Source organism: Arabidopsis thaliana, chromosome 3, assembly GCF_000001735.4.
Source record: "Arabidopsis thaliana chromosome 3, partial sequence".
In the NCBI taxonomy this organism is placed as follows: Eukaryota; Viridiplantae; Streptophyta; class Magnoliopsida; order Brassicales; family Brassicaceae; genus Arabidopsis; species Arabidopsis thaliana.
The window spans coordinates 16904735-16925483 of NC_003074.8; the positions used below are offsets into that span (position 1 = coordinate 16904735).

The window sequence follows — 20749 nt, forward strand, 5'->3', positions numbered from 1 at the left end:
TATATTTGGTTATTATCATTAATATATGGATAAGAATAATCAATTATAATAAAGTATTTTTTTTTTGATTAAATAAAAGTTTAAGAAAATATTTATCTCAGATTATTTCCCACTTTTCTCATTTACTCATGTTAAAAAAAATATAAGATATTGTCCTACAAAGAATGAAAATGTCATTAGTTAAGTGATAAATTCATGGATAAGAGCATCTCTATTTGTGGGTTCTCTATGAGATACCCTCATTAAAGATAAATCAAAGATAAAAAGAAATTAACTTTTAAATCAAAATAGCTTAGAAAAGTTTCTCATTTGAGAAACTTTGGGAAACCCTCTAGAGACATTTTCTCTCATACACTTGTCACTCTAAGATTGATTAACAAATTATTCTAAAAATTAATTACTCTATGATTTATAATATCAACTAAATAGTTTATAGGTTACTATTTTTTTTACAATTATTAAAATAAAATAATATATATATATATATATATCAAGCTCCATTATAAAAATGTTAAAATAAATATTAATATTATTTTGATTGATATTAATTGAGGTTAATATACATATAAATTGCTATTTTTGGTTGATACAATACTATAATATTAGAGTAAAGATGAGATTTTATTAACTTAAAGAAATATTTTTGTTAACATTTAGTATTTTGATAAATAATGTGTTATTTATTGTCATTATTTACAAAATATCTATTTTAATTAAAATATATTTGATAAAATAATGTGTAATTTTAGTCATATTTTTTTAACAAAATATCAAATATAATTAAAATATAACTAAGATGTAAAATTATATATTAACTTTTTGAGTATCTCACTAATGAAGGTAAAATTTTATGATGAGTTTATCTGAATCAAAACAATAAAAAATAGTATTATAGGGATGAGATAACCTATGAAGATGCTCAAGTTTAGAGAATGTGTTTATAACCAAGGATTTTAAATGATGTTTATTTTTTTATTTTTTTTTTGGGTATCAGTATATGTTAAGTGTGAATCAAAATCTCCATTACAGCTACCACTATATTCTAAATGGACTTTTATTAGGCTCGTCTGTTTTTAAACTCGACCGATCCGAGCGGATTAGATGTGGCACATTTGTAAGAGTGTTGTACGGAATAGAATGATATTAATTTGATGTTTTTAAATAGAATGATATTAATCTATTTGATGATTAGATATCCATACTATATGTTTTGAGTCTTAAATCATGCATCTCCTTTAGATAGCCTAATGTTCTAGATTAATATCATTCTATTTCTACGATTCAGAGAAGCAACACTAAACTCAAGTGGCACCAAAGATAACACAAGGAGGAAAATATGAAAATGAAAAATTGAAGAACAAAGAAGAAAAAGAAGAAGATATATAAAAATAAAGCACTGAAAAAAAAACCCTAATCGCGATCATTAGCTAAGAGTGTAGAGACATCTTAGCTGTTGATTAGTTTTATTATCAAAGGTCTATACAAAATACATATCCACATCAGAATGTATAAGTGCAGGATCAATGACGTGTCGCTGGTGTTGACCTTACTTGACCCGGTCCAGCTAAGAATATTGAGTAATTGAGATTCTGTCTGATTTGACCCCGTTTAGCAGTTTAGTTGATTCTCCTAATATTTGTGTTTGGTTTAAGTTAGTGAATTGAACCGGATTGGCTAATATATCAAGCTAAATTTCCGCCATTAATTTAGCGTCACATGTTTTATCAAGCTATTTTTTTTTTTTGGGTATCAGTATATGTTAAGTGTGAATCAAAATCTCCATTACGGCCACCACTATATTCTAAATGGGCTTTTATTAGGTTCGTTTGCTTTTAAACTCGACCGATTCGAGCAGATCAGATGTGGTCCATTTGTAAGAGTGTTGTACGGAATAATCTATTTGATGATTAGATATCCATACTATATGTTTTGAGTCTTAAATCATGCATCTCGTTTAGGTAGCCTAAGTTCTAGATTAATATCATTCTATTTCTACAATTGAGAGAAGCAACACTAAACTCAAGTGGCACCAAACATAACCCAAGGAGGAAACGATGGAAATGAAAAATTGAAGAACATAGAAAAAAAAAAAAAGATCTAAAAAAATAAAACACTGAAAAAAGAAACCCTAATCGCGATCATTAGCTAAGAGTTTAGAGACATCTTAGTTGTTGATTAGTTTTATTATCTACGGTCTATAAAAAGATACATATCCACGTCCGAATGTATAAGTGCAAGATCAATGACGTGTTATTGGTGTTGACCTTACTTGACCCGGTTCAGTTAAGAATATTGAGTAGTTGGGATTCTGTCTGATTTGATCCCGTTTAACAGTTTAGCTAGTTCCCCTAATATTTGTGTTTCGATTTAAGTTAGTGAATTGAACCGGATTGGCTAATATATCAAGCTAAATTTCCGTCATTAATTTCGCTGCAAACGTTTTATCAAGCTATTTTTTGTTTTTTTTTACTTAAATCAAGCTAGACTTTATTTTGAATCAAAATCTAGAAAATTAAACCACTTGTTCATTTTTTTTTTTCTTTTTTCTTTTGAATATATTGAGTGGCTCTTGAGTTATGAGCAACATAGGTTTCAAGCTCGACCATTTATTTACTATTTTAGCATTACATAGAGAGTAGAGAGGGCTCTATACAATGAAAATCAGTACATGTTATTGAAAGTGAGAACTCTAAACACTCTCACATGGAGTATTCAAAATCTAAACCATTTAAGGAGATGCTTGATATAGGACTCCAAACATATACGAATAAATTATCAGATAGATAACTGAGACAAGGCTTGAAGCCTAGCAACAATCTGATTTCAAGTATTGTACATGTAAAACTAATTGAAAACCATCACAAGGCACACATAACACATCAAAGACATACAATAATACCAAGTAGAATGAAGTTGAAGGTGTTAAAAAGTTTTCATAACAGTCAGAGGAAACATATTCACTCCAGAAACCAAACTTATTCAAATGCCCTTACAGGGTTTTGTTTTACTTAGTTGGTGCGGCTTTTGAAAACATCAAGACCCATTTCTGTTGGATCAGTAGCTTGAAGTTCCACTTGAATTCCATCTAGTTCTCTCTTGAACCTATCTTTAGAGCTCGCGTAAATCATCTTGTCTCTCACTTTGGCAGTGTCCGGAGACCTTTGGCACAACAACAAACACACATTGATGACCATAATCTAAACAGATCAAAAGACATGAGTGACAATATCTTGCTTTTACCATGCAATGAAGAAGATCTTGCTCTTCTGGCAGTTCTCCGCAGTGACAAAGTCGAAATCGTAAATGCAATATCGGCAATCATCAGCTGGAAGACTAGCTGCAAAGTCATCATATGATTGTTCAGGTTCACCGAGTTTCTCTACAATCACTTGCTTATCCTCAATCTTGTAGACTATGGTACGGAATGTTCTTTTCGCCTTCAGTTCCATAAATTTCAGCTTGCAATCATCATGCACAGCCATTCCCGATGCCGCGTTTGCCTGTTATCATATCAATACACATAACAAAACACTGAGAAGATGCACATCTCTTCAAAAACACATTTTCTAAAACAAAGATCACAACTTAACACAGAAATTGGATAATATTATCATCATCTCTAACATTGTTAACATCACAAGGAAGAGAAGCTAAGTAGCTCCTCACAACTTTGTAGAACGATTTTGACTTCAATTTTGACACATCAAGAGGCAAGAAGCACAACATAGATCGAACAATTGACAAACACTGATGAAAAAGTCAAAAATTCGTAGAATTTAACACTTGATTTGAACTTGAAGTGAAAAACAGCAGATTCTTCCTGATTTCAGATAAGCTAGCGAAGAAGCAGAACAACAAAGTTACGAGTTCTTTAATCGGATCTCTAATCCGATCACACACTACAACTACCAAAGATCGAGTATCTGAAATCATCTCCAGATCTATCTAAACGAGCGAGAATCGTTATCCAAAAGAGAAGCAAACGGATTTGAACTCGAAATCGACTAGCAAGCAATCGAAATTTTCGAGAAGAAAGCTTCAAAATCGAAAAACTTAAAACAGAAACAAGAGAAAATTGAGCTCACCATGGCTAAATCAAACCGATTTCAAATAAAAGTTCCTGGTGAAATGAAGAAGAAGACGGCAAGAAGATATTTTCTCCGGTCGGCAAAAATCAAATGGAGAAAATGAAAATGACCTTCTTTTTTTTCTTCTTCACTGTTTCTTTTTTTGTCAGCGTTATTTGCAAGCTATCCGAATTATATGAATGAAACGAATTTCATTTGTTTATATGTTTCTATACATTTTGGTTTATTATAATAATATATGGATAAGACTATTTCCCAAAGTTAAATTTTTATTTCTGTTAATCATCATAATATAAGAATTTATTTGATTGCCCAACCTATATTGAAAATGTCATGGATTAGGTGATATAACTTGGTGGATAAGTTCACAAGTTTAGAAATAGTGTAATCATGATCTGTGTTTATTAAATGATATGGTACCACTTCATGTTGGGGCTATACAAATGTGGTCAACACAAGCAATTTCTTTGGAAACAAACATAAGAATGAATGGTCAAAACGACCAATCCAATCATAATCAGTGGACCAAATAAAAAAACTGAAGATCAATCTTGTCCTATAGACAGTTGTTTCATACAAATGTGAGAGAAACTTTTAATCATCCATTTCATCAATGATATACCTAAAAGGGTTCATCTTCAATAGACGATTTGGGGTCCTTACACACCATTTTAAAACCAAAGACAACATCGAACACAAGACCGAAACACCGATAGAATGAAGTTGTTTATAGGTTCATAACTTCACAACACAATGTAAAAACATAATCAAGTACCAGTACCATCACTCAAAAATAACAGAATAAGAGAATAGATCTTTCAAGGGGATGATGATAATAAACTTTGGTTTTTACTTTTTAGTTGGCACGGCTCCTGAAAACATCGAGATCCATCTCTGTTGGATCAGTTGCCTGTAGCTCTACTTGAATCCCATCTAGTTCCCTCTTGAACCTGTCCTTGGAGCTCGCGTAGATCATCTTGCTTCTCACCTTAGCAATATCCGGACACCTTAGCAAAACAACGAAGTTGCATCATATAAGTACGTTGAAAACCTTTGGAAGATAACAATAAAACGAGACACAGATTTAATGGCAGATTATGTGACTAGCTACCACGCGATGAAGAAGATCTTGCTCTTCTGGCAATTCTCAGCAGTTACAAAGTCAAAATCGTAAATGGCGTAACGGCATTCATCAGCTGGAAGACATGCTGCAAACTCCTCGTAAGTTTGGATCGGTTGACCAACTTTCTCAACAACAACTTGCTTCTGCTTCTCCTCAATCTTGTAAACTATGAAACGGTGTGTCCTTTTAGCCTTCAGTTCCAGAAATCTCAGCTTGCAATCATCATGCACAGCCATTCCAGATGCCGCGTTCGCCTGTTAAACCAAACAACACTCATATTCAAATCTTTTCACATAACACAATCCAAAAACCTCTATTGTTCTCAAACCTCTAGAGTGATTATCAATTACATGAAACTGATGAATCAAACATCAAGGATAATGGATCAAACAACCAAATGTTATCGAAATTGATATATAACTTTGAAATTTTTTGCAATAACAGGAAGCCGTAAATACTCTTCTGATTTCAAATTTTAGATAGAGGAATCGAAAGAGCCACAGTGAACTCAACAGAGAAGCTCTCTCGCACAGTTTTGATTCTAAATCAGTCACAAAACGATCACATAAACACCAAATCTTAGAGATCTAAAACCAAAATCTGTATACAGATCTAGCGAAACAACAAAATGAGCCAGAATCGCGTAAACAGAAGATTTGTATATAAGACGAAACCAAAATCGAGAGAAGCACACTACAGATCGAGATAACAAGTGGAAAATTGAGCTTACCATGGCTAGAGAAACACTAATATCAGAGCAAATTCGTGGTTAAACGAGAGAGGAGAAGATATTTCTTCGGGCGGCTACAATCGACGGAGAATACGGTCACCTTTTTTTCTTTTTTCTTCTCAATTTCTTTTCTCTTTCTTTCTTCAACTTTATTCGGGAGTCCACCATATTATAGAGACGAAAAAAAACTATTATTATTTGGTATGTATTTCAAATTTTCAATAATATTGTTGAATTATGAATTCAATACTATAATTAATTTTATGTTTTTGATTCATTATTTTGGTAGGTGTTTCAATAATAACACTGATTTTTCTTGTTATATAAATAAACTGAATTTTTAATTTATATTTTTAAACTATCTATAAAATTAGTAAGTAATAACATTTTTGAATTTCGTCGTACCATTGATTCGATAAAAAGTTTGTTGGTTTGAGAACTTGATTCAACTTTTAAGAAGTAAAAAATATTGATGTGTAACACCACAACAACTACAAAAAATATACTTCATTTTCACAATAAGTTCGGCGTCTCCAAAAAAAAGATAACTAAGATTTATGAAAAACGATGATAGGAAAAAAATTCAAATACTGATTAAATAAATGGTAAAACACATATCTATTTTATAATATATTTTTAACATCACAAGTTCAAAAAGCAAATCACTCAAAAATGTACAAAATTAAAATATAAAATTATTGTTAATTTTTTTTGGGTCAAAAGGTAGTAATTATTGTTATTTTGTTCTAAATCATAATCTACTGCATAATTATGCATTGCAGACTTTGCAGTTGACCATAAACTACATTATAAAATAGTTCGCAAGGTTTTGGGTTCTTCTTTAATTGACCGTTTTCAAAAATATTGTTGTCTAAACGATTTAAGAAGATGGCCACTCTTCATAATTTATTAACATATAGGAGTATCTTGAATGAACTTGGTACCTCATGTATCGGTTTCAAATTTTTAATATTCTAGTTGGTATGTCCTTAATGTAACAAAGAAAAAGGGAAATAATACTATTCTTTTCCTACATAGAAAAAGAAATGCCACTAAGATTGGCGTCGAATATATTTATTAGCCACGATCTTTTGTTTAACGCAGCGGCAACGGGAGAAAAGAAGAAAATCAATTATGCAGAAAGAAGAAAATGAGAAAAACTGTCACAGCCGATGAACATCGATGAAGATTAAGGTGCCGCTGTTAAATTTGAGCGACTCATTTGATGCTGTTGCGACTCATCGTCCGTCATCAGCGAATCATCTAAATCTGTTATTTTCAAGTTTTGGTGTCGTTTTAAATTGTTATTTTTCATAATACGTCGTTTTACTCAGACGTTACCGTTGCTACCGCTGCCGCAGCGTGAACTAAAAGAACATGCTAATTATCTTTTGAAATATCGAAACTAAATGAAAGGTACATGAATCAATGGGGCTCTTTTAGCTCCAATTTTCCGCTGAAACTTTGATTATAGCGGTGATGGGAACCAGCTGAGTGACGCTGGTTACAACCAATCGTTTATAGACACGTGGAGAGTTAGGAGTTTGCTTTGTGCGACAGGTTTCCTACCGGCATGTGACTCTAGAGCCTGGCCGCATATAACATTGAAGCCCGTTAACTCAATAGGCCCAATAATGTTATTTTAAGAAAAGAGGCCCAGAATCAGCTCAAGAGTACAGACAGTGTCAAAGATTTTTCTACAAACTAGACTAGAGTCTAGTCACTAGACTACAAATTGCATACAGCTTTAGAGTTTGTAACATGGAACTCATGATCTTAGATCAATTTTGTAGACAAATCTACATGATGACAACAGTGAGTGTGAGATGCCTGAATTACCCGCGGTCCTCGGCTTTATTACTGTTAATACCCGCTCTCACTTCCTCTGCGTTCTTGGCTACTTCAACAAATATTAGTCTACCATCTACAATCTGACACAAACAAAATAACCCAATACAACTTCAATACATTTCTAAAGAAGCAAAACAACGTTATTAGTCACAATGAGAGGAACAAAATCGATATAGCTTCAGACCCTAATTGGCATTTCTACAATGAATTTAGAGCCCTATGGAACTTATGGATATGTTAATGATTCATTACAGAACAAATTTCTTAAGCTAATCTCTTATTAGCGTACATTAAACAAGAAAGCTAGAAACCTATTGAAGTGTTGTTAATGGAGAAATTCAATTGTATTTTTTTACTCACCTTCCCATCTAAGCTTTTCAATGCCTTTCGTGCATCATCTTCAGAATCGAAGGTGATAAAGCCGAATCCTTTAGGTCTCTGTGTTTCTGAATCTCTAATAAGCCGAGCTAAACAACCCCACAAACACAAATTTAGTTCATAACCGAGCCTTAAACAAATTCAATTTCAGGTTTTTACCTTCTTTGATTTGACCAAAAGGAGAGAACAATTGCCTCAGAGATTGATCTGTGGTATAAGCAGATAACCCTGCAAGAGAACAATTTCAGAAACCAGAGCAAGTAAAAAGAGCAAGAGACTAAAATCAGAAAGAAGAAACCATTCTCGTACTGCTTACGAAGAGTTGAGCTGAGATTCTCTTAGCCATCTTTAACAGTAATCCAAACGGATTTCGGAAATGACTCAAAAATAAAGCTTTTCTAGGTTAAATGCTCGAGCGGACGACGCCGTTTTCAGAAGAAACACAGATACCCAACGAAACGACGACGTTTTTAAATGCTGCGAGAGGCTAATTCAACAACCGATTCATTTGCAGTGAAGAAGAGATAATTTAGCAGACGTTTCAGCAAAAGATTTTACTTGATAGATTTGATTTAAGAAAGAAATCGGATCCGATTTGATTAACATCGCAACAAGAAAACGAAACAGAAATCGATCAAAGAGTCAACAACAACCATCAAATCTAAAAAACCCTAATTTTACAAACATCGATTTCAACAAGATCCACAATTCAAGAGCTAGTAAACTTAGTCACCGCCTTAGTTCCTTCAGAAACAGCATGTTTCGCAAGCTCACCAGGAAGAACAAGTCTAACAGCAGTCTGAATCTCCCGAGAAGTAATCGTCGGCTTCTTATTATACCTCGCGAGCTTCGACGATTCCGATGCCAATTTCTCAAAGATGTCGTTGATGAAACTGTTCATAATCCCCATAGCTTTGCTTGAAATACCAATATCTGGATGAACTTGTTTCAGAACCTTGAAGATGTAGATCTTGTACGTCTCAACACTCTTCTTCTTCATCTTCTTCTTCTTATCGCCGCCGGCACCGGCTTCCTTCGGGAGTTTCTTGCCGGCTTTTGGTTTCTTCTCTGCAGGAGCTTTCTCGGCTTTTGATTTCTCCTCTACTGGTTTCTTCTCTGCCGGCTTCTTCTCTGCCTTTGGTGCCATTTTCTTCACACGAAAAAAGTTTCAAAGAAAGATTCTGAATTTTAGAAGATGGAGTCGTGAGATCAAGTTTTGTGTTTGTTGTTTAGACGATTCGGTAGCTCATGTATATATATGACCATGAATTAGATACAGATTGGTTAATTCTCGTTTCACGAGGATTGATGACGTGGAATATATTACGTACCGTTAGATTAGAATAAATCCGTCGTTGGCAGTGAACGGCTAAGCATCTCTCACCTTTTTAAATGGGCCATTAAGCAGCGAATCAAAATTAATTTCGAGTTTTATCTTTTAACGGGCTAAAATGGGCTTAATACCTAAATAATAATCTGTTAGTCCTAGACGTGAATCAGTTAAGAGAATGCCATCAATGTTGATACAAAGTCCATGTTTGGTTACAAATGGGCCTAATTATGTATCAATAATGGGCCTAGTTATGTATTTATAATGGGCTTAGTTATACATGAATCTGTCCCGTGAAAGCGATAAAAGCGAAAACCCTAAAAATAGTTCCGTCTTCTGTTTAATCTCTTTTTCAAGGCCAAGCGAGCAAGAGACGTCGGAGCGGCGGCTACTACTTAGGTTTCAGGTTAGTAATCGCCGGAATCTCCATCTCTCCTCTAATCCGATGAACTGCTTTATTGTTTTGTTGGAACACCGGCTTAGTTAATCTCCCCAATTTGATGTTTCTCCAGAGAATCTAGATTCCAATGTCATTTTCAGAGTGTGTAATTTTTAGGGAATCGAATTCGTTCCCTCTGTAGATGTTTTTATGTACATGTCAATAAGATTCGTGAAGCTGTTGATTTATGTTTTTGCAGTTTTTGAAATTTTGAAGAATGGTGAGAATCAGTGTGCTCAATGATGGTCTTAAGAGTATGTACAATGCAGAGAAGAGAGGAAAGAGGCAGGTTATGATCAGGCCTTCTTCTAAAGTTATCATCAAGTTCCTTATCGTCATGCAAAAGCACGGTATGCTAGTAACTTTGCAGAGCTAGCGTTTGATTCCTGTATACAGTTTTCAAGTGTAATGATGCTTCTTGGTTTTTAGGTTACATTGGCGAGTTTGAGTATGTTGATGACCACAGGTCTGGTAAGATTGTTGTTGAGCTTAATGGAAGGCTGAACAAGTGTGGAGTTATCAGTCCTCGTTTCGATGTCGGTGTTAAGGAGATTGAAGGATGGACTGCTCGTCTACTTCCTTCCAGACAGGTTAGTCTAGAGACTATATAGTAGTGGTACCAATCAATGTTTTAGCTATTGATCTGCTGCCTTACTTTGCTGTTCCTATTATGGTTTAATTGGATGTTTAGTGTCATTACTTTGCCTTACTTTATCTTTCAATGTTACAACTTCATTGAACACTTCTCTATGTGCAGTTTGGTTTCATTGTTCTGACGACCTCAGCGGGAATCATGGATCATGAAGAAGCTAGGAGAAAGAACGTTGGTGGCAAAGTTCTTGGGTTCTTTTACTGAAGCAGGGTCTCGAGATCTATCTTATCGGGTTATAGTTTGGTTCTCTGTAAGTCGATTGACCTCACTGTCAAAGTAGTAGTTTTATATGTTGTGGTCACTCGGATACGTAAAAACTTGGAGATGAGTAGACTAATTAATTTCAGTTTTTGAATTCGTTAGACTTGCGATTTATGAAATCAAAATCATCTTTCTTGACTTATCGTTATATGTGGCATTTACTCATTTTAGTCTCGTGCTCTTCTTGTTTGTTTTCTTAAAACATTTTAATATGTTTTTCATTTACAATGTTCATCAAAATACAAACAAATCTCTGAGGGAACTGTGAAAATTCGAAAAAGATTTTAGAAATACTGACAAAATAAGTTAAAATTCTAAGAAACAAAATTTAATAGTTTTCCTTCCAACAAGGTTTCTATGCTACATAGGTATAATTTTAGGTATTCTTCGTTAATAAATTTGAAGGAAATAACTAATAACGCACAAAAACCCTAAATCAAAAACCTAAGAAGACGTTTACCAGAAACAAAAAAACTAAGAAGACAATGACGACGAAAGAGAAGAATAAATCATCAAACTCACCGCCTCCGACGTCGTTTTCTTCGTTACCGGACGACATCGTTCTCAACTGTTTGGCTCGTGTCTCCAGATTCCATTATCCAACTCTATCCCTAGTCTGCAAGGGTTTCCGATCACTCCTAGACTCCCGTGAGCTCCACGCAACACGATCTTGCATCGGAAAAACCGAGAGTTTCCTCTACGTCTGCTTAGACCTGCATAGGAATTGCTATCCAGACTGTCCTCCACGATGGTTTATAGTTTCCCCGATTACCAAACAGAAACTGAAACCTATCCCTTCGGTTACTTGTCAATCCTCAACCGTTGTATCAATCGGTTCAAAGATTTACATAATCGGAGGCTTCGTTGATGGACATAGTAGCAGGAGATTGATAGTACTCGATTGTCCATCTCATGGATGGCGTAGACTCCCCGAGATGCGTGTACCTCGACAAAACGCAGCAGCTGATGTAATCAACGATAAGATCTACGTGATTGGAGGCTCTAGTTCCAACAATATCGAGGATTGGGGAGAGGTTTATGACCCAAAGACCCAAACTTGGGAGCCAGTATTGCCCACAACACTAGATCTTACTGTTCAAATGAGTGTGGTTCCAGGTAGCTTGGTAATGAGTGGGAAAGTTTATGACATGAATGGATTGAAGCTTAACTTTCAGAAGAATATTTGCTTGGTGGAGATAGAGAACATGATGTGCCAAACAAAGGTTTGTGAAGGGGTGTTAGTTTGGTGTGAACCAGAGGAAGATCGTGGGTGGTGTCCGGTTGATGGACTTGAAGGACTTCCCAATAGGCCAACTTCTCCTGGTTATCTTACCTCGGTGGCACATTCCGACCGAGGAAGAAGAGTAACAGTTTGGTGGGAGTCGGCTGTGTTACATCGTCTAGGTCCCAAATGGACTAAGGAATGTAAAACAGAGATTTGGTGTGCAGAGATTTCGTTTGAGAGACGCGGTGTTGGAAAGGTTTGTGGATTTGTTGAATGGTCTAAGAATGTCTTTACTAAGGATGACTACAAAACTTATAAGTTACCTGCTTCTCTTTCTGATTTCTTCTTGAATTCTACCATTGTGACATATTGATCAATGGAAGTTTATGTTAATTTTTGAGAGAGTTTTAAATTCTTTTGTGGGGATTTTGTTTAGAACATCTTGAGTATAGATTTTATGATAATGAACGAAAATACTGGTGGTGTTTATGTATCTCTAATAAATATGCAGTTGCGTAAGAACATAAACATCAACACACTTCTTATGAAAGAGTTATATATTGTTGAAAAGTATAGTTGTATAGTAGTAGTATATATTTCCAAAGATGACTTCAGATTACATTAGTATACAGTAGTAGTATTTGATACCAAATATAAAAATAAAAATTACTATAGCATTGTTTTAGTCCAGCTAATTGATTTTAAAGTAATTAATAAAAGGCCCATAAGGCTTCGTGCCTTCTTCTTTCTATATAGGCCCTTCAAAAAAGAATCCTTCTCTCTTTTTCTGCGCACTCCTTCGTTTCCAACTAACGTGCGCAGTGTATCCTATCGTGCACGCGAAGCAGACGAAGAAGAAGTAAAATAGAAGAAGCCGGGAAACAAAAGCTAAATCGGGAACTGGCGCATTTTAGTCGTCCGCCATAACCTTCGCTCTCTGATTCTTCCGATTACATCGGTTTTCTTCTCTCTCCGGTACATGATCTTCTTCTTTCCCGCAGCCGATTCATTCGATTTCTCCCTCTTTTGTTTGATCTAATTCGATTTCGATGAAACTCAGATTTTGATCTTTGAGTTTTTGTTTCCTTTAGATTCAATGGCTGCTCCACCTGCTAGAGCCAGAGCTGATTACGATTATCTCATTAAGCTTCTTTTGATTGGAGATAGCGGTACGTTGATCTGAAACCTCTCCGATGTTTTTATCGTCGATCCGTTGAAATTTGTTGAATCTGTTTGATTTCCATTGAATCGATCTATTCCACTGTGATTTTTGTTTGTGATTAGATCGTTGTGTGGATCGGTGTTTGTATTGAGAGATCTCTGTAACCTAAGGTTTTTTTTTTTTGTTGCAGGTGTTGGTAAAAGTTGTCTTCTTCTACGTTTCTCTGATGGATCTTTCACCACTAGCTTCATTACCACCATTGGGTTTGTGTTTTCTCTTTGCTTATGGAGATAAATTGAATTCTGTGATGTTTGTTTTGGATTCTGTTTTTACAGAGTCTTGTTTCTCTATTTTGCTTTGATGTAGCATTGACTTTAAGATAAGAACGATTGAGCTTGACGGTAAACGTATCAAGCTTCAGATTTGGGATACCGCTGGTCAAGAGCGGTTTCGGACTATCACCACTGGTGAGTTCATCTTTTTCATAAGAATTGCTTGCTGGATTAGTACTTAGAGCATTCACAACATCAGTAATGAATCAGATTAGATAGATTCTCGAGGAGATGAACACTTACATGTGCTATGATCTCTTGTACAATGCCACTTGACTGATTTATTTTGTTTGGCTGATTACTTTACTTGGTCTTGTATAGTTGATGTTTATGGGCTATTTTCGACACTTCATAGTTCATCTTTTCGTATAAATGTACTCACTGATCACTTTGCTTAGCATTCACCATCACAATAGAAGTCAAGTTAGAAAGATTGTCAAGATGAGATTGATGACAAACGCCTATAAGTAGTCTAAGATAGCCACTTATAGTTCTAGGTAAAGGGGATGCATTTGTGCAATGCCAATTTACTGATTTGCTCTTTTTGGCTGGTTACTTTTGTAGGTACTGTCTAGTTGATATTATTAGGATATTTAGGCAGTTTATACTGATCTGTTTCTGTTGTTTCAACACCATTTTGACGATTCTTTTTCTCTCGCATTTTCGCAGCTTATTACCGTGGGGCAATGGGCATTTTGCTGGTGTATGATGTCACAGACGAGTCATCCTTCAACAGTAAAACTCCCACCATCAAGTCTTTCACTTACTGGTTTCTATAAATCTCCTTAACCAAAATGAACATCTCTTTTACTAACACGATTCTTGACGTTATTGCAGACATTAGGAACTGGATTCGTAATATCGAACAGCATGCTTCGGATAATGTTAACAAGATCTTGGTAGGGAACAAGGCTGACATGGATGAAAGCAAGAGGGTATGAAGCACACCACCTTTATCCCTGTTCCTTATTCACGACTGATCCTAATAATAATAGCTTCTTGGTCCTGTCAAAATTTTCAGGCAGTACCTACAGCAAAGGGTCAGGCTCTTGCTGATGAGTACGGAATTAAGTTCTTCGAAACAGTAAGTCTAACAATGCTCTCAATCTTCGAAACTAGATGGGTAGTGTTTACATTGCTTACACATCTAGCTATATATGTGTTGTTGTTGCAGAGTGCCAAGACAAACCTAAACGTGGAAGAAGTTTTCTTCTCAATAGGGAGGGACATTAAGCAGAGGCTTTCAGACACCGACTCGAGGGCAGAGGTTTGTTACATCTCTCTCTTTCACATCTTTGCGTTGTTAGGTCTGAAAACGCATTGATCATTCATGTTACGTGGTCAATTGCAGCCTGCAACGATCAAGATAAGCCAAACGGACCAAGCAGCTGGAGCAGGGCAGGCCACACAGAAATCTGCATGCTGTGGAACTTAAAAAAGTTTTAAAAGTGAAGTTTAAGTCGAAAAAAGTTTGGGGGTGAAGTGAAAAACTAAGATATCGTTGGGTGCTTATGTAATTTTTTGTTTTATGCCAACAATTCTGATTCGTTCTTCTAAATTGTCCTTCCTATTTGTACGAAGGTTTAATCGAAACTTGTATTTTTCTTTTCTATTACTGATTTTTTATGACGGTGACTGAATTGTTTATGTTGGTCATCACTTCTCTCTATATATCCTCTGTTCTTAATTTTTCTCTTGCTTCCTCTTTTATCAAGTCTTTAAACATTACTTCTAATACTCGTAAACTCATCTTTGACACAACCATAAGCAATACAAAACCATAATATGTACACTGCCTGATTTATGAGTCGTAAACGTATAATTGTGTTAGCAATCCAGTGATGAAGAAACTTATCATGTTTTAGTTGCACTACAGTTACTATAGCTGACACTTATATTGTAGTTTCAACACCAGTTAAACCATTCTCATAGTTCAACAACATTCTAGGGTTAATAAAACGTGAAACCAAAATTTAGCGAACAAGAAAATAAATCTTGAATAGTATATCAGATTGTATTCAGATCATGTATTCACATCGAATAGTAAGATAAATGGATCAACAAAGACTAAAACCATGTAAAAAGTACTACTCTATGTAAGATTATCAATAAAACTAAAACCCTAACGAACATGAAAAATCAGTACATCGTTCTTCCCAACTCCAATTCCGTGTTGACAAAGCTCTCCACCGAAGTTAAGTCGAAATCCAAACACGCCACTCTCTTCCCACTACTCGATTTCTTCAAAGTCGTCACCGTTGTCGTCTCCGGCATGAAAGAATGCGTAACCAATACGTTAGAAGCCTTTTCTCGTTCTTTCTCGTTCCTATGTTTCCTCATGTGACCACCAAGAGCTTGTCCCATCGGAAACTCCAAGCCACAAATCGGACAAGTATGAGCCGTCGTCGTAGTCGTAGTTTTAGGCTTCTTCTTTGGTGATCCAGGAAGTGATTTATCGTCACTGTTGGTTAGTTTCGAGTGGCTTGCACGGTGGCCTCCTAAAGCTTGGAACGAATCGAAGTCTCTCTCACAAGTCTTGCATCGGAAAACACGTTTCTTTCTTCCGTCGTGTTCTCCAATTCCTGATAACAACATCAGACAGCTCGCCGCCGTATCCACCGTCAGATCACGATTATCACTTTCAGCAACCATGATTTTAGTTTCGAATCGAGCGAGTGACTTTCTAGGGTTTTGTTTTATGCTTGTGTGTGTTGACTCACTCCTCTTATATATAGGAGACTGGATTGAGTAAAGACGGTTTTAATTGACGAAAATACCCTCTCAAGACTTGCTGCCTAAGTTAGTAAAAATTGAAGCTGCGGTGTAAAGATGTACATGTAGAAAATCAGAGTCACCGCTTTAACACTAAAAACTCGGAAAAATGGAAATATTCATTTGTGAAAGAATATATTCTTATTGCTTTCCTCCACTAATTAGACAAATATTGAAAGACGTACTATAACCAGTTTTAATTATTTTTATAAAAAAAACAAGTTTTAATTAATATATAAATATGTATATTATATATAAAAAATATTGTAATTATCTTAATAAATATTTTATTCTAACGCGGTCTCTTCGGGTTCGTGTTCCTTCTTAAGCCGCCTTTTACTATTTGAGATTGGGCAAATCTACTTGGTACGTAACTTATCCGTATTCATTTATCACCAAGAAAAAGAAAAAAACTTATTCATAGTCGACATACTTCTAGAACTTTTTGTTGGTTCGATAGTCAATATTTATGTTCAGTTTATTTGTGAAACTCATGTCCTAGTAATTACACTTACACGCATATTATTCATTTGTATATACTTCGGAATCTTCTGACCTACGTCTTTTTATTCGCAATGATCAATAGAACTCAAGACTTGAGAAGATCATCGTGTCATTATCTAACTAAGATTTTGTCACAGTAACGTACGTAAATGAGGGACAAGTAGAGGTGTGTGGCTCTCGCACGAGTCACCGAGAAGGGAACGAATAAAAAGTGTGAAAATAGTGGTTGTACGGAAACTAGAGGGAAACTATTAGAAGCAAAGCAGAAGAAAAAAAGAAAATGAGAGAGTGGTTTGATGCGACATTTTTGATACACTTCCACGCGGTTTCTTCTTACCACAAATCTCTTCACATGTTTTTATTCACAAATTAGGTTTATCTCTCATATTCATCTCCCACTAAATAAGCAAATAGAGACAAGGATGTTATATCTGTAAGCATTTAGCTAATATCTAATATAAGAATACATATAAAATTAAAATTAATAGAAACATTTTATTGTTGAAGTTTACTACACACAGACTTCTCTAAGCATCTTACCTATTTATTTTATGTGCTAGTTTGACTGTTTAAATTAATTTTAACTTCATTATTTATATTCGACACATTATTCAAATCTCAATGCAATGATTCAATCTCTAGTTTGACGATTAAAAATTTGAATAGTTGATAATTCTTTTAATATTAGTCTATAATCTAAAGATAACGGGTGCCAAAAAAAAAAACTGAAAACAAGAAAAACTTTGAGAACATTTAGGAATCATAACTACTTATTAGAACGATCCAAACTTGAAGATTAACTAATTTGAACCTTTTTTTAACAATTTCTTCCCTTGGATGTGCGATTCTTGTAAGAGAGAGTGGAGAGAGGTTGGTTAGCTTAGTCTTGTCTCTGGTTATACTTGTTTCAATTGTTTTCTTGTTGTTGAAGTTGACCACACATATAATGGTTTCAAGTTTCAACACTACTTAAACCATTCATAGATCAAACTTCAAGGGCTAATTTAAAGAAAACAAGAAAATTAGTGTACATTGAATGTAAACTCCAATAGTGTATATCAAAATAATATTCACATCGATCGGTAAGATAAATGGATCTACAAAGATTACAATATGAAACTGTATGAAAATATGTTAAAACCCTATAACGAATATGAAGAAATAAAACGAATCAAGAAATCGTTCTTCCCAACTCCAACTTCCAATTGACTAAACTCTCCATCGAATCTAAGTCCAAACAAGCCACTCTCTTCCCACTACTCGATTTTTTCAAAGTCGTCACCGTCGTCGTCTCCGGTAAAAAAGAACGTGTAACCAACGTGCCTGGTGAGGCTTTCTCACTCCTATGTCTCCTCATGTGACCACCAAGAGCTTGCCCCATCGGAAACTCCACGCCACATATCGGACAAGGATGAGACGTCGCCGTTTTAGTTTTCTTGTTAGACAAGGATCCAAGAAGTGATGGATCGCTACTGTTAATGAGTTTCTTGTGGCTTGCACGATGACCTCCCAAAGCTTGAAACGACGAAAACTCTTTAAGACAAGTCTTGCATCGGAAAACTCGTTTCTCTCCTCCTCCGCCGCATTCTCCAACTCTTGATAACAACATCAAACATTTCGCCGCCGTATCTTCCACTATCTCAACTTCCTCACTTCTCGCAACCATTTTGAATCAACTTAGTGACTTCAAGGGTTTTGTTTTTTTATTCTATGATCGAGTTTTTAGTTTGTGTGTGTTGTGTCTCATATTTATACTAGAAATTAGTTTAATAATTTTAATTGACGAAAATACCCATTTGTGACTTGCTGCGTAAGGATTAGGATATATTATAAGCGTCACCGCGTCACGGGTTGCGTCACGCGTAACACTTATGAGACTAAGAAAAATGAAATCAGCAGTCGTTATACGTTAGTTAAGGAAAAAGGAATGTTCTTGGTGCTTTCCTCCACAAAAAAATACAATATTTTGAAGTTTAGAAGAACAAATTAAATTAGTTGGAAAAAAAGAAAAAGAATAACAAGTTATTAATTATTATCTTCTTTTTTTGGTCGTTAAAGTTATTAAATTCTTGTCTAGAAGTTTACTCTTCAACGATAATTTACTTGCTAACTTATCCACAGTCTACATCTATAGAACTTTTCCTAGGTTGGATAGTCAATATTTTTATTCGTTAAACTTATCTACTAATTTAGTTACTAGTCATAGATTATTCATTTTTATATAATTAGAGCATCTCCAATATTAAAATATCATTATTTTAGTTTAATTTAATTGTATAACTAAAATTTAATTTTAAAACAAGTGATACACAAATGAGAGAGTGACAAATGTCAATAAGAGTTTTTGTTTAGATATCAAAGGTTATCAAAGAAGAACTCTTTCTCATTTCTCTTTCCAATTTTTTTTATTATTTTTACATGAAATATCTTGTTTGCATACTCCCATTGTAGATGTTCTTACAATTTCTATACGTAACTCGATTTTTTTTTTCATATTATATGCTTATAATATTTTATTATTTATCATCTTATGTGGTAACTCGGGCAGCAACTCGATTAATCTGTAGATAGAAAAATTTGTAGGTACAAATTTAAACACATTAAACTAAAGATTTGAAGTAAAATCGAGAGATAAATAATCCAACAGAAGTAAAAATTTAACTAGAAGAGGAACAAATTTTACACATTGCTATTAGTCAGCTACCACCTCTCCACCACCGCTGAATATATATTTAGAAAACGTCGTACTCTTTGTATATAGAAAACGTCATACTCCACCAAACTATGGTATAGGAGGGAATTTTATCTGGACTATTTAAGACAACGAAATTACCTACAACTTCATATATATGCTGTTATATCTCCAGATCACCGATTGAATTACGACTGAACAAAGAAAATAACTATGGTGTACATATTTTCTAAGGGTGGCCACGGGACGTGTACTTTTGAATTTTGAGGTATCCTTTATTTAATACGATCTTTATGGGTACTAATTGTTTTTACTTTTACTTTATCCGTAAATTACAGATACTCGGTAAAAATAGTGATACCCGACCCTTTACCTTTGTACATCTATTTTGTGCTAATTCATGTGTAATGTTTTTCGTAGATGCATAATCATTTCATATACAAAGACATATATGCAACATACAATTCTAAAAGATATAAAATTACAAACATAGATTTTAACTTTCATTTTAGAAAGTATTTATAAAATTTTAGTAATATTGTAAAACACTAATAAAACGGGTAACTATGAGTGATCTCGTAGTAAAGCGGGTAACATGACAGATAATTAAAAAGAAATTAATATCCGATACACGATCCTTATCCACGAGTAATAGATTTATAACACATTACCGAACTGAAGGTTACAGTTACCCTTTTTGTGAAACGGGTAAAAGATCGAATACGGGTATCAACTATCAAGTATCAGTGTCAGCCCTAATATATTCTAGACTACATATTTTTTTTTTTTTTTACTACGATTGTGAGTTATCTCGAGATAAGTTTGTTGAAAAAGAAAGGTGACTGCAACTTGAAAATGCTGAATTGCGCTAGACTTTTAGCTCTAGAAGCCATTCACTGGAGGTCCGAGGATGGGCCGTCCACGGCAGAAACTCAAAGTCCCCGATCACATACTCCTTATACACACACCTTATAATCTTTCTCATAGGTTAGCTACTTACCTGTATAGTTTATTCAGATCGTCTCATTCTAAAAAACCAATATAAGATTTTCTCACAGTAACGTACATGAGGGACAAGTAGAGATATGTGGCTCTCGCACGAGTCGCCGAGAAGGGAACGAATAGAAAGTGTGAAAAGAGTGGTTATATGGAAACTAGAGAGAAACTTTAAGAAGCAAAGCAGAAGAAAATAAGAAAATGAGAGAGTGAT

At 34.7% G+C, this 20749-nt stretch overlaps 10 protein-coding genes across 15 annotated transcripts; 3 read left to right on the top strand and 7 right to left on the bottom strand.

Annotated features, from left to right (window-relative positions):
* Window positions 1-2599: 2599 nt before the first annotated feature.
* ADF2 (actin depolymerizing factor 2) lies at window positions 2600-4385 on the bottom strand. 3 transcript variants are annotated; one of them, NM_114469.5, is made up of 3 exons: window positions 4086-4385; window positions 3241-3500; window positions 2600-3159 (listed from the first exon to the last, which is right to left on the bottom strand). In NM_114469.5, exons 1-3 carry the CDS (start codon window positions 4086-4088, stop codon window positions 3009-3011), a joined length of 414 nt encoding a protein of 137 aa, NP_566882.1. In that variant the 5' UTR covers window positions 4089-4385; the 3' UTR covers window positions 2600-3008. The 3 variants fall into 3 exon arrangements, with proteins under 3 accessions (NP_566882.1, NP_001327289.1, NP_001327290.1); NM_001339232.1 differs by lacking the exon at window positions 4086-4385 and adding an exon at window positions 3667-3908; NM_001339233.1 differs by lacking the exon at window positions 4086-4385 and having other exon boundaries at window positions 2717-3159; window positions 3241-4085.
* A 97-nt stretch (window positions 4386-4482) lies between these two features.
* On the bottom strand, window positions 4483-6111 carry ADF1 (actin depolymerizing factor 1). Of its 2 annotated transcripts, none has more exons than NM_114470.3 (3): window positions 5942-6111; window positions 5200-5465; window positions 4483-5095 (listed from the first exon to the last, which is right to left on the bottom strand). In NM_114470.3, the coding sequence occupies exons 1-3, from the start codon at window positions 5942-5944 to the stop codon at window positions 4945-4947; spliced, it is 420 nt and encodes a 139-aa protein (NP_190187.1). In that variant the 5' UTR covers window positions 5945-6111; the 3' UTR covers window positions 4483-4944. The 2 variants fall into 2 exon arrangements, with proteins under 2 accessions (NP_190187.1, NP_001078247.1); NM_001084778.1 differs by having other exon boundaries at window positions 4629-5095; window positions 5909-6080.
* Window positions 6112-7550: 1439 nt separating this feature from the next.
* On the bottom strand, window positions 7551-8616 carry AT3G46020 (RNA-binding (RRM/RBD/RNP motifs) family protein). The gene is made up of 4 exons (NM_114471.5): window positions 8480-8616; window positions 8330-8398; window positions 8153-8259; window positions 7551-7872 (listed from the first exon to the last, which is right to left on the bottom strand). The coding sequence occupies exons 1-4, from the start codon at window positions 8514-8516 to the stop codon at window positions 7777-7779; spliced, it is 309 nt and encodes a 102-aa protein (NP_190188.1). The 5' UTR covers window positions 8517-8616; the 3' UTR covers window positions 7551-7776.
* A 33-nt stretch (window positions 8617-8649) lies between these two features.
* Window positions 8650-9397, bottom strand: HTB11 (Histone superfamily protein). The gene has a single exon (NM_114472.3). It carries the CDS (start codon window positions 9315-9317, stop codon window positions 8880-8882), a length of 438 nt encoding a protein of 145 aa, NP_190189.1. The 5' UTR covers window positions 9318-9397; the 3' UTR covers window positions 8650-8879.
* A 393-nt stretch (window positions 9398-9790) lies between these two features.
* RPS15AD (ribosomal protein S15A D) lies at window positions 9791-11103 on the top strand. Its single transcript, NM_114473.6, has 4 exons — window positions 9791-9906; window positions 10139-10289; window positions 10369-10529; window positions 10697-11103. The coding sequence occupies exons 2-4, from the start codon at window positions 10157-10159 to the stop codon at window positions 10793-10795; spliced, it is 393 nt and encodes a 130-aa protein (NP_190190.1). The 5' UTR covers window positions 9791-9906; window positions 10139-10156; the 3' UTR covers window positions 10796-11103.
* Window positions 11104-11337: 234 nt separating this feature from the next.
* On the top strand, window positions 11338-12450 carry AT3G46050 (Galactose oxidase/kelch repeat superfamily protein; the record flags this gene model as incomplete). Its single annotated transcript, NM_114474.1, has 1 exon — window positions 11338-12450. One exon carries the CDS (start codon window positions 11338-11340, stop codon window positions 12448-12450), a length of 1113 nt encoding a protein of 370 aa, NP_190191.1.
* A 342-nt stretch (window positions 12451-12792) lies between these two features.
* RABE1c (RAB GTPase homolog 8A) lies at window positions 12793-15284 on the top strand. Of its 3 annotated transcripts, none has more exons than NM_114475.4 (9): window positions 12793-13052; window positions 13169-13246; window positions 13430-13502; window positions 13606-13706; window positions 14241-14306; window positions 14409-14506; window positions 14593-14655; window positions 14746-14838; window positions 14923-15284. In NM_114475.4, the coding sequence occupies exons 2-9, from the start codon at window positions 13174-13176 to the stop codon at window positions 15004-15006; spliced, it is 651 nt and encodes a 216-aa protein (NP_190192.1). In that variant the 5' UTR covers window positions 12793-13052; window positions 13169-13173; the 3' UTR covers window positions 15007-15284. The 3 variants fall into 3 exon arrangements, with proteins under 3 accessions (NP_190192.1, NP_001118780.1, NP_001078248.1); NM_001125308.1 differs by having other exon boundaries at window positions 12954-13052; window positions 13138-13246; window positions 14923-15281; NM_001084779.1 differs by having other exon boundaries at window positions 12961-13246.
* A 426-nt stretch (window positions 15285-15710) lies between these two features.
* AT3G46070 (C2H2-type zinc finger family protein) lies at window positions 15711-16223 on the bottom strand (the record flags this gene model as incomplete). Its single annotated transcript, NM_114476.1, has 1 exon — window positions 15711-16223. The coding sequence occupies one exon, from the start codon at window positions 16221-16223 to the stop codon at window positions 15711-15713; it is 513 nt and encodes a 170-aa protein (NP_190193.1).
* A 1556-nt stretch (window positions 16224-17779) lies between these two features.
* AT3G46080 (C2H2-type zinc finger family protein) lies at window positions 17780-18565 on the bottom strand. Its single transcript, NM_114477.2, has one exon. The coding sequence runs from the start codon at window positions 18511-18513 to the stop codon at window positions 18019-18021; it is 495 nt and encodes a 164-aa protein (NP_190194.1). The 5' UTR covers window positions 18514-18565; the 3' UTR covers window positions 17780-18018.
* Window positions 18566-20407: 1842 nt separating this feature from the next.
* On the bottom strand, window positions 20408-20524 carry AT3G46086 (uncharacterized protein; the record flags this gene model as incomplete). The annotated part of the gene is made up of 1 exon (NM_001125309.1): window positions 20408-20524. One exon carries the CDS (start codon window positions 20522-20524, stop codon window positions 20408-20410), a length of 117 nt encoding a protein of 38 aa, NP_001118781.1.
* Between the last annotated feature and the right edge of the window lie 225 nt (window positions 20525-20749).

Excerpts from the sequence above, each read along its gene's own strand:
- ADF2 (NM_001339232.1), bottom strand. The coding sequence starts at position 3,726 with ATGTTGTGCTTCTTGCCTCTTGATGTGTCAAAATTGAAGTCAAAATCG. Across the intron at positions 3,501-3,666 it reads CAAAATCGTTCTACAAAGTT|GCAAACGCGGCATCGGGAAT; the intron begins GTGAGGAGCTAC and ends ATATGATAACAG. Across the intron at positions 3,160-3,240 it reads AAGATCTTCTTCATTGCATG|GTCTCCGGACACTGCCAAAG; the intron begins GTAAAAGCAAGA and ends GTTGTGCCAAAG.
- ADF1 (NM_001084778.1), bottom strand. The coding sequence starts at position 5,944 with ATGGTAAGCTCAATTTTCCACTTGTTATCTCGATCT. Across the intron at positions 5,466-5,908 it reads TCCACTTGTTATCTCGATCT|GCGAACGCGGCATCTGGAAT; the intron begins GTAGTGTGCTTC and ends TTGGTTTAACAG. Across the intron at positions 5,096-5,199 it reads AAGATCTTCTTCATCGCGTG|GTGTCCGGATATTGCTAAGG; the intron begins GTAGCTAGTCAC and ends TGTTTTGCTAAG.
- AT3G46020 (NM_114471.5), bottom strand. The coding sequence starts at position 8,516 with ATGGCTAAGAGAATCTCAGCTCAACTCTTCGTAAGCA. Across the intron at positions 8,399-8,479 it reads AGCTCAACTCTTCGTAAGCA|GGTTATCTGCTTATACCACA; the intron begins GTACGAGAATGG and ends GTTCTCTTGCAG. Across the intron at positions 7,873-8,152 it reads TGAAAAGCTTAGATGGGAAG|ATTGTAGATGGTAGACTAAT; the intron begins GTGAGTAAAAAA and ends TGTTTGTGTCAG.
- HTB11 (NM_114472.3), bottom strand. The coding sequence starts at position 9,317 with ATGGCACCAAAGGCAGAGAAGAAGCCGGCAGAGAAGAAACCAGTAGAG.
- RPS15AD (NM_114473.6), top strand. The coding sequence starts at position 10,157 with ATGGTGAGAATCAGTGTGCTCAATGATGGTCTTAAGAGTATGTACAAT. Across the intron at positions 10,290-10,368 it reads TATCGTCATGCAAAAGCACG|GTTACATTGGCGAGTTTGAG; the intron begins GTATGCTAGTAA and ends CTTGGTTTTTAG. Across the intron at positions 10,530-10,696 it reads GTCTACTTCCTTCCAGACAG|TTTGGTTTCATTGTTCTGAC; the intron begins GTTAGTCTAGAG and ends CTCTATGTGCAG.
- RABE1c (NM_114475.4), top strand. The coding sequence starts at position 13,174 with ATGGCTGCTCCACCTGCTAGAGCCAGAGCTGATTACGATTATCTCATT. Across the intron at positions 13,247-13,429 it reads TCTTTTGATTGGAGATAGCG|GTGTTGGTAAAAGTTGTCTT; the intron begins GTACGTTGATCT and ends TTTTTGTTGCAG. Across the intron at positions 13,503-13,605 it reads AGCTTCATTACCACCATTGG|CATTGACTTTAAGATAAGAA; the intron begins GTTTGTGTTTTC and ends GCTTTGATGTAG.
- AT3G46080 (NM_114477.2), bottom strand. The coding sequence starts at position 18,513 with ATGGTTGCGAGAAGTGAGGAAGTTGAGATAGTGGAAGATACGGCGGCG.